Source organism: Lathyrus oleraceus, chromosome 6 (assembly GCF_024323335.1).
Source record: "Lathyrus oleraceus cultivar Zhongwan6 chromosome 6, CAAS_Psat_ZW6_1.0, whole genome shotgun sequence".
In the NCBI taxonomy this organism is placed as follows: Eukaryota; Viridiplantae; Streptophyta; class Magnoliopsida; order Fabales; family Fabaceae; genus Lathyrus; species Lathyrus oleraceus.
Genome location: NC_066584.1, coordinates 492915422 through 492926719, shown reverse-complemented (window position 1 = coordinate 492926719; position 11298 = coordinate 492915422). Strand labels below are relative to the sequence as shown.

The 11298-nt window shown below is 35.7% G+C and overlaps 1 protein-coding gene across 1 annotated transcript; it reads right to left on the bottom strand.

Annotated features, from left to right (window-relative positions):
- Nucleotides 1-8987: 8987 nt before the first annotated feature.
- Nucleotides 8988-10934, bottom strand: LOC127091588 (uncharacterized). The gene is made up of 4 exons (XM_051030277.1): nt 10767-10934; nt 10099-10242; nt 9915-9981; nt 8988-9776 (listed from the first exon to the last, which is right to left on the bottom strand). The coding sequence occupies exons 2-4, from the start codon at nt 10197-10199 to the stop codon at nt 9459-9461; spliced, it is 486 nt and encodes a 161-aa protein (XP_050886234.1). The 5' UTR covers nt 10200-10242; nt 10767-10934; the 3' UTR covers nt 8988-9458.
- Nucleotides 10935-11298: the final 364 nt, after the last annotated feature.

Sequence of the window (11298 nt, the reverse complement as noted above, 5' to 3'; positions counted from 1 at the left end):
TTTGAAATTTAAAAAAAATTCTGCACTTTTTAAATCGGGTATCCATTCAACCGACTTAAGAAATCATGTACATAATGCAAAATTGTGTCTTTTCATGACCATTGTCATTCTAAACTATTAAAAACCTTCATGAAAATGTCTTAAACTTTTGCATCAATATATAGAGGTTTCTTAGGATGTATTTAATTCAAAATAAATTGATTTTCAAATAACCTCTTTCATATAAATTTTAATACAATTCAAATCAATTTTCTAAGTGTTCATTTATTTTAAAAATATTGAAACTATATGCATACCTTTCATATCATTCATAAAATTTTCATGTGATATTATGAGCACTTAAGGTTTATATATTATTGAATTGTAACATTTAAAGAGAAGATCAAACTTTATCTTGGAAATCATTCAAGATTCAAATACTTAAGATTATTCAAAAAAGTGTGTTGTAACTTAATCACCAAGGTTATGGTGATAAGTTGTTTGTTATAAAAGGTTCTTTGGATTGGTGTAATTTAAAGTCCACCATAGTGTTTGGTGTTTATGGAAAATATTCTTTAAGTTGGGGTAATTCAAAATCCATCATAGGGTTAGTGTTTATGTTAGAATATTGTAAGATAGGTCTTGGTGTGAGGCTTGTACAAAGATCTAATATAGTGGAAAATCATTTAAAGGTGTGAATGGACTAGTTGTACCCTTGGTTGGTAAGGGGAACTAGTATAATTGCCTTGTGTTCATTACTTTTATGTATTTTATTATCCTAAGAACACAACATTCAATATATTGATTCCGCTAAAATAACAAGAGAAGATCTGAGGTACAAATTTGGAAAACAAATCGGACAACCTTAATTCACCCCCTCCCCCCCATCTTAGGTTACATCTGATACCTACATTTTATGCTTAAAAGATACAGTGTATGTGGGTCTACCTTACCCACACTCATTTTTTTGCAGGGAGAGTCAGGGTTTTAGTCTCGCACCCTCAATAATGTCCACCACGTTTGCCCCGTTTTTTTGTGACCTTCAGCGAGGCCCGTCTAAACGGGACGGGCATACCCGTTTACCACCCCTAGTTGTGAGGATTCATGTGTGTCACTTTGACAGTCAACATCATAAAGTCCACATATGATCATTCGATAGTCGATTTTGCCTTTAATGGGATACAAGTCGATGGACTTTATTTCCTGACAGGTATATTCCCTTCATTGAGATGTTTTGTATATTCTTAGGCGAATGCAAAAGTAGTGGGGAAAATGAATTAAATGTATTTCCCATCATTAATATGTTTCATATATTTTTAGGCATATTGCCTTAGGCTCATAGGTTAAAGTGTGGTGCTCTTTTCTAGTACATTTGAGTGGATATGAGTTCGCTTGTGTTCCGAATGTGAATTTTGACCGTTGATTTTTAGATTTATATCTTCTTTTTTTATCTACCCGCTTCCTCTATATAAGGGTTCCCTGGATCTTTGAATGAATTTTTCGTTATTCCTGACATTCAACTTCCCATTTTGTGAGAGCAATTTTCCTTTCTTCTTCCAAAGTCTTTGCTTAAGTGTTTACCTTCTTTTAGAATGGAGCCTTCTCACTTTGCATTTAATATCTACCTTTTTCGTCTGTCTCCGCTCTCTATAGGTACCCTCCTTACCTTAAGCTCATTTTCTCATTTCCATACTTTATTTTTGCCATGGCCCATATAAATGATTATCCAATAAATTTGTTTAATAATTTTCGGAGTAGTGGTTCTTCTCCCTCCACTAGGACAAAAACCTCTGCTAGTTCAAATTCCAACCTTTCAGTAAAAGTCATTATGCTTTAGTAATTATAAATGTGTCTAATAGTTCTGAATTAGAGGGGTCCTCTAGCAATTCTCTTGACATAGAAACTTCTCCTAATGAATCTTCATTCACTCTTCTTTTTTATGATGATTCTAGAACTGATTTCATTGTTAGTTATGTGCTCGTTCCCTTTGTAGGTGGAAGGGATTCACCTTTTCCCGCTATGGCTTCGGCAGAGGTGGAAGTTTCTACCTTGAATAAGAAAGAGGCTCTCCCATTCATCAGAACTTATTTGTCCACCTTTGGCCAAAGGGATGCCGAGTTTAGGGATCATCTCAATCTTCGGACTCATTCTACTGGTGTCGATTGGCTTAGTTCATTAAAATATCTTTCGGAATGATGAGAAACCCCTAAGAAGTATTGGTCTTGTGGAGCTGACTGATACGAACAAATGTAGTTGGGTGGATTATGATAATATTATGAGTCCTCTTAACTCTAGATAGTCTTACGGTTGTGAGGGAGGCTAACATTTAAGTTAGGCATCCTTCTAATTGGTTTCTTCTTCTCATGGAGTTAGGAAAAATATTTTGTAACAACTCCAGGGAACGCTCTATCTCTTTCAAGGAGTTTCGATTTAATGGGATAAATTTTCAGCTGCCATTGACCGGATTTGAAGAGAAGGTGTTAAGGTTCTCGAAGATATCCCCCCTGCAAATTCATCATGTCTTTAGGGCTTCGATAAGGGAATTCATACTCTGGGATGATTACCGGCTTTGGAAGCTCTCCTACCAGATACTTTTTCACCTTTTTGTCGTGGTGCACACTTTGACGAATAATATCATAAATCAGAGGTTCATATCACTCCACCAGGACGGTCCATAGTTTAGTGCTTACGCAGAGAGCTGGGATGAATTTAGGGATTGCTTTGTATTGGTAAAACCACTTAGCTTGGGAGCTCACTCTGCCTTCTGTCAAGTTCACTTTAAACATGAGCCTCACAAGTATGTATTCCCCTTAGATTCTCATACAGTCTAATAAATTAAGATGAAGGAAGACCTTGATGCCTTCTATGAGGGTCTCAGATATGAATAGGGGTTTGGTCCTTTTGAGGTAAAGCTCTTCATGCAAAGCAAGCGGTTGATCGACACCCGAGCCATTGTAGAAGAGGAAAGTAGTACGAAAAGAAAATATATTTTTAGTGAAGATAGAGATTGATCCCCTCAATTGAATTTTTTTGACATGATTTATTTTTTTATTTGCATATAAGATGGCTGCCATGAAGAAAATATTTGATTTATCCAAAGAACGAGATGTTAAGGATGCCACTACGAATTCTTCGGCTCGAGCCCTTACTCCCCCTCAGACTGGATCTTCGATTCCTTCTACTACCAAAACTCCCTCGGTCTCCTCTGGTCGGGATCAACCTTATGTATAGGTTATTTCCGTGGAGGTTAAAGATCGGGCTTCATTTTCTCCTATCAAAAATATAAGGGACCAGGATCAGGATCAAAGCCCTCTTCAAGAAAAAAGTTTGGACAAGTAAGCTCGGTGGTTCGAGGATGCTTCTATTAGACATTTACACCTCAACTTAAGTTTTCAGTCATTCTGCTGTCCCGGATCCCCGCACTTCTCAAGAGGCATTTTATTTCCTTGCTAAGGAAGACCTTGCATATCTTCAAAATCATCCTAAGGCTGAGAAAGTGGAGTTATTTTCTGAGGCAACTTTGTATTCCTATTGGACATGTTTTATATTCTCCCTTGTTGTTGATGGTCAGGGCGATGTTTTAGCCATATGCAACCCCTTTAAGGAAAGGGATGCATGGAATGGAAAATTTGAGGTGGCTAGACATGAGAGATCCCGGCTTCAAAAGAAATTGTTGGCTCTTTAGTAAGAGATAGGAAGGTTGAAGTGTATTCAGAAGGAATCAAAAGTTAATGGGTCCCCTTCTTCCATTGCTTCCAGGAATGCGGAGCTTTAATCTTATATGGAGGCATAGAAAATTTCTTGTGAAGAAGCTTTCATTGTTGTTGCGGCAATGACATCTTGCACTGACAATCTTGTAAAGGATCTTCAGTAGGAGAATGGGTCTCAGAAAAGGAGTGGGAGGCTTATGAGGAACAGTTGGCTGACTTGAGGAAGAAGGTTAATGAAACACTTGATCAAACCCTCAAAAGGGTGTGCGGTGCTTCTAACCAAGCAGTCAATCAGTTGGAGGCACTTCGTTCGGGTGTTCAGGTTCTCCGCTTGCAACTTGATTCACAGAAGGTGGTATGGGATGGAGCTTTCGTGGATGATGGCGGTGCTAAAACTCAAGGCGCTGATGCCTTCTTTTATGTTTATGTATAACCTGTATTAGGCGTTATGCCTCAATGTTACCTTGTAATATGTATGAACAACGATTTATTTATTTACCTTTCCTTGTTCGATATCTTAATGCTCGTTTTACTTTATTTAACATTCTTCATAGTTTTCCTTATTATTGGTGGAATTGTTCTTGGGCCTGTCTCTTAAATTTGAATAAGCTTGCGACTTCTGACCTTGCTATGCTTTAATTTATTTTCTCCTTTTCGTAAGGACTTGCTCACTTGTCTTGTCTTGTCTTAGTCTTTAACTGGGGAAGTAACTAGCATGAGCTTTGGAACTCGTTGTCACCCATCCCTTTTAGCAGGAACTGAATTAATCATCAAGCTTTATTTTTATCGTCTTGTTCGATGGGATTTGGTGTAACTACTAAGCTTTTTGTTACTTGTCCCAATCGAAGGGAGCTGGTGTAACTGCCAAGCTTATCGTTACCCGTCCCGTTAGAGGGAAATTGGAGTAAGTCTTCAAAGTCACTAGGAATCTTACCCGACGAAAAGTGGGGTTCTCGTCCTTGTTGCCATGTTTTTATCCCAGTTCGAGGTGGACGCTTCCTGGGCTCCACTGCATACGCTTTTGGAGTTATTAGTTTCTAAGAGGGGGTGCGCAGTTGTGCCTTAGCGTGTTCCGCCTAGTGAAATCCTACTTCACAAAGAGAATTTATGCCACACTATCGAGGATTATAAAATTATATGTGTCGAAAGTATTTCTTTAAGCAGAATATTAATTTATTTAATTTTTTGAGGAGGCTCGAGAAATACTTAATTGTAACACCCCTGAATAATATGCATCTAGAATCATATTATTCAAAGCATTAATACATGTTATTGAGTATAACAGTAGTGTCTAGACAACATCTGATGCATGCACAATACAACATCTATATCGGGTACATATAAAAAATAAATGTTGGTACCAAAATACTAAATAGAGAAACATAGCGGAAAATACAAGAAATGGATAACAAGGTTTTCAAGTTCTTCAGGCCATCTTACCTTTTCCTTTACCTTGTCCTGAGCTACCCAAGAATATTATACATAGAAACACAGCGAAAAGTACAATAAATTTATAATAAGGGTTTCAACTTCTTCAGGCCATCTTACCTTTTTCTGTTAACTTGTCCCGAGATACCTAAAATATTAAACATGAGGTAAGATACAACTATCTTAGTGGAGTTCTAATTTACACCATAAGTCTGATCGATCAAGGTGTTTACATACTCTATTTGTTCATGAAATTCTTTTCTCATCTTCGCATATCTTACGATCATGCAAGCACGAGAAAATGCGATCCAATAGATCTCACATGGTGTGTGAATATCTTCATTCAGGTTCATTTTACTCAATGTCTACCTATGGAGATAATGAATAAATGAGAGATATTTCCCTACCATAACTTCTCATACAAGTTTGGACAGCGGTCAGGGATTCCCAACTAATAGAGGAACGTCTCTCCCCAACCACTGCTCCTCATATTAGCCTGGCACGTGTCCAAATAACCTTTCCACTACGTCCGCAGGTAATATCTACCTCCGTAAGTGGATTACTCTCCCTTATAGGTAACAAGTTCTCAGGCATCCATAAGGAGCCTTGATATTCCCTCAAAACGTATCATTCACGATACGCACCAAAGAAAAAGAAAGGTTATGTAACTAAATATCACAACACTAGGTGACCTTTATCAACCTAGAATTTTACTCACTTCATGTATTTCCTTGTTCTTTAGTTTAGTAGGAACTTAGCATATTAATATAGGTCATCCTTAATTAGTGATTCCACCCAATCCTTGAGAAAGCTCATGCTAATTCATAACTACTAATCAGTAGAATAACATACGCAAGCATGGTAAAAGATTCAAACATCTATTACACACAAAGATAGGTTATTTTCATTTCTTTAGCATAGAAACATAACATTAATACCTAGCAATACATTGACCATTCAAGTTTACCACTTAAACTCGCACAAGATAAGGTAAACAAGTGAAAGAGTCAAAGTTTCAAATGGTGTAACCGATTACACAAAACCTGTAACCGGTTATAGGTCAAACTAGAAAGATACTTTTTCACATTTAAGGAGTGGTAATCAATTATAAAAAACATGTAACCCATTACAAGTCTAAATAGAATGATATTTTTCAAAATTGCATGGGTGGTAACCGATTATACAAAACCTGGAACCGGTTACGGGCCTAAACTGAATGCCAAATTTCTAAGTTTCAGGGGTGGTAACCAGTTACAAAAAACCTGTAACCCGAATTTTTTTAGACGGACCAAGGTTTTAAGCATTCAGCCTTTAATATGTTTGCCCCCACTCGACCCTTTTTTTTCTTCGAACTTTTATAGGTGCATACATTATCATGATTTTTCCATTTTTAGGCTTAAAAAGTATAATGTCTGTCGGTCCTCCCTGCCCCGCACTCATTCTTTTATGGAGAGAGTCAAGGTTTTAGTCTCGCATCCTCAACAATGTCCACCCGCCCCGTCCCTTTTTTTAGGTTTCTGTGGGGTGGGTCTAAACGGGGCTGACATGCCCGCTTTCCACCCATAGTTGTGAGAATTCACATGTTTTCCTTTTATATTCGACATCGGATAATCCATCTATGATCATTCGGTAATTGATTTTATCTTTGATGTGATACACGTCAGTGGACTTTATTTCCTGACATGTCGGTTCCTTTTACGATGATTTGTGGGGTTCGACTCCTATAGATTTCGTATCAGGTACTTTCCTGGAACCATGACCTCAAATTCCTTCAAATTTATGCTTCTTTTCAAGTACCATGATGAATCAAGCAGATCCTTTTTCTATTTGATGATTGGCATACCTCGATCTCGTTATCGAAGCATTGTATATTTTGTTAATTTAACTTGACTGGCAACTATTGGTAGTTAGTTTATAGTTCCTTTCCAAGCGTCCTTCCATAAAGATGTGTGTCTTCCTTCATAGAAGGTTGAGCAATTCGTTGGATGCATGCAATTTTCCTCTTTTCATCTTATCTAAGCTTGCACGCTAAAGATCTACCTTCACATTCGCTTCAAATTACATTTTGATCGGTCGAGATCTTATTGTAGCTTAAGCATTCTCAAATGGTACGGCTTGTCATGATGATAGGGACAAATTTCGAATTTGCATTAGAGGTTCGCTTACTTTGTCGTGATATAGCATTGATTCACATATTCTTTTAGTTTATCTTTTCTATAGGGTTAGATCTGGAGGTAGGAGATTTTTATTGTTGCATTTTCTCGATTTCCATAATTATAGTACTCAAAATTGATTGTTGGATTGGGGAATCAGAATTTTAATTGATTGGTGATGATAGACTTGTGATGCGGTGATATTGATCTCTGAAACGATAACGCAGGGATAGATTTATAAGGTTAACACTTCAACGTCCAAATCAGTTACGGAATCCAAAATGAATAAAATGAAATTATAAGTTCATAAAATATATTTTAAATTTCACAGGTATATATTATATATGATAGATACTTTTATTTTATCTTTTGTTGAACTTTTTATTTTATCCTTTCTTTATGAGACTTGATATTTGAATATTACTCATATGAGACCTTTGGCTGGCCGACCCAGAACAACTTTCGTTCATATCAAACAAGTAAATATTCATATTCGATTAAACATCCGCAATTATTCAGATCTACTACAAGGAAAACTTGGATTTTTATTAAACGTTTCAACAAAGATACTCTTTTATATCAAAGAGAAAAGCAAGATCCATAATTTTATCAAAATAACCAAATATTTGAAAAAAAATCAAATAATCAAATTTTCCCACTACTTTTTAAAATTATTCATGTTTCAAATATACAAAATTAACATTGCAGAGCATGTAAAAAATTGAGCTAATATCAATTAAATTGCCGATAATATATAGAGTCATTTAAATTGGCAATTATGCAAAGAGTCAATTAAGCAAGTGAAGTCATCAATTAAATTTACACCTCCACCTATTTGTTGACAGCTCCGTATACAATCATTGATGCCTCCATTTAAAAAATAGAATTAGAGCCAATTAAATTAACAACAACTACATATGAAAGCACCAGAATTAACGTCAATTAAATTAACAACTATGAAAGCGCCAAATGACGCCAATTAAATTCCGGACCGTGTATCTTCTATTTGCTAGAGTATCCCCCAATTAAATTGGCACTTTCCTATATAGTTCAATTCAATTCACGATAGGTATAGTTCAATTCAATTAACAATAGCTCTGATATTTTAAATGCAAACACAACTAAATGGAGTATGTGTTAAAAGGATTTTTTTTAAAACTAAATTATTTTGATTTAAAAATTCGCAAGATCCAATACATACAATAGACCTCACAACATCCAACAAAAACCACTGAGCACGAGGACAGAACAATAACTATGAGTCTGACAGCTACAGTTGACCAACAAGAAAGCCTTTTTGTTTTATTGTCTCGGCATGAAGGATTTGAAAACCAAATAAAGTACGCGCTCTACCATTCCCAAACCCCCATGACTCTCAAGAGCGTAAATTTTGCGTAAAGCATAAGCTAATCCCACCAAGGCCCACAATCCCAACATGATAAAGAAGCTTAATCAAGAAAGAACCTCATCACCGTCATACAACAAACAAGTATAACCAAGAATATCAAAGTAGAAAAGTGGCATCAATCTTTGCTTTTGCCAAAGAAAGAATTGCCACAAACAAGTAAAGAAGAATATATGTAAACAAAAAAACAAAAAACTTTCACATCGCTAGTCATACTAACTAATTGGACTAGCCTGATTAGTAAATGTTCCGAAGAACCCAAATTCTGGAATTGAAATTGTAAAAGACTATTAATACTCCACTAACTACAAATTCTCAAAATAAACTACTTCTTTGTACAAAATTTCCTTTTTAAGCTCATAGTTACAATTCAAAGACCATAAAAGAAAAATCAAAAAGATGAAATACACCCATCCTCTAATGACTCTTCTACTTACAAACAAGAGGATGGTTTTTAAGACACTGGTACAAGATAGGGCATATAACACCCAAATTAACCCTCAATCAGCGACCTTGACCTCATTATTTAGTGGACTATATATACGTTATTCCTAAACAAGACACAAACTATTGACATTTACATACACCGACACTGATCGATTAAACTCAACATATTTACAAACAAGATAAAATTTTAACTTTCTTTTTTTCCTCTTCATACTCTGGACATCCAAAATTCCTTTCCCGTGGCTCTTATATGGTTGTTGTTGTTGTATTTCTGTAGTAAACTGAAACTGAAATTCTAGTGTCAAAAGATGTGTATATTAAGTTGTTGTTGTAGTTCTAAGCCAAGGCAGGGATGCTGCAATTTCGGCTATCCCTGTCGAGGCAATCAAATCCTTCAACTCTCACCGCCGGATTGTTGCCAAAATTGGCCCGAACACATCCTCCCTTCCTTCCAGAGGATGAGGGAGACGGTGGCAGACCGGATTGGGTGGGAACCACCACCCAAGACGACGGTGAGAGAGGGGGGAAATTCTCATCCCCAAATCGAGCATCCTGAATTAGTGGGTTAGCTACTCTGCTCGGCGGTGACCCGCAAAAAAATGGGGGCGACGAGGCTACCGGAGGACATAACTGTTCTATATCACAATCAACATCCTGCAAATCAACAAAACCACAACACATAACAATTCAAACAAATCAATTAATTATTCAAATTATAACCTAAACAAAGTTACAAATAGATGATTATAACCTAAACAAATTTACAAATAAATGATTATTTAATTTAATTACCTTGGTGAGAATGGTATCCAAGGGATTTGAGCCAGAGGAGTTTGAATCACACGGTTCAATCTGGCAACTGCATAAGAAAAAAAACGAAGAACACAAAAGTTAAATGAAAATAAACCAAAAACAAATCAAAACCGTAAAGAATAACAGAGAGAAAATTAAAATTAAAATTAAAATTAAAATTTACCTGAGATGCCACCGGAAGGCTCTTGCCGGATGGTCGTTAACGGCGAAATTGAATCCGACGCGGCGGGGCTTAGGGCAAACAACCGAATCCCTGCCGTTCATCTTTCCTTCAAATTTCTCTAAATTTCTATATTTCAATTAAAAACTGTTCGTCCACACAAACATATAGCAAAAATTCAGAAACCAAAACTCAACGAGATCGATCAATTAACTTCATAAACAAAAATCCATAACAAAAAAAAAACAGAAGAACAAATAACGCGTTTAAATCTAATTAAATATATACCAAATTCTCAAAAATAAAAAACGTACATGAATATCGTAACAGATCTAGTCAAATTCAACGCTAACGAAATTAAATTAAACTCACGTTTCATAATTTCTTAACCGCAATCTCTAATCCTCTTAATTATAATCGTTTTTATGTTATTAACCGAAAATTAAAATCACAGATCAAACAAAAACCATAAAATTTCAACAAAAAACGGATCAATATATCTAAATCGAGCTTCAAAAGAAGCGGATCTGGAATAAACAAGTATACTGAATTTAGGTTTAAAAGTGAAAAATCGTTTTGAAAATGAAATAGAAATTGAAGAAGAAAAAAAGAACAAAAAACGAAAAACGGTTATGAGAAATTGTTGATGGATCTAGTGGAAGTAGAAGTACCTGTAAATTACTGTACAGAGAGAGAGGTGTGGAAGAAGAAAAATTGAAGAGGTTGTGAACGTGGAGGAGGTAGAAGAAAAGAAGGGGGTGCAGGTGGAACTGCGAGGTTGGGTTTGAACTGCACTTATTGATTTATATTTATGTGTTTAATTAATGAATATTTAAATTAATTAATTAATGTGAAAAAGAAAAGATATTTTTAATATTGTATGGTTAATTCATGCGGGCGGTGCTTCCGTGAAATATCACATCGATTTTCGCACCCACGATGACTTAACTCATTCTGTATCGTTCTTGTACAGTAAACATTATGATAGTAGTATTAAATTAATGTATAGTATATAGTATAAAGTCATGTGGCATTAACGTGACTATGGTTAGGGAATTTGTTTATTTGATTGATTAATTAAAATAGTACTATATAGTATTACTTTAATAAAGTATAATGTGATGTAATTTGAAAAGATCTGAAATTTGAAGGATCCGTTGAAGAATGAGTCTTGCTGTATGTATTGTATAGTGGAGCGTTATG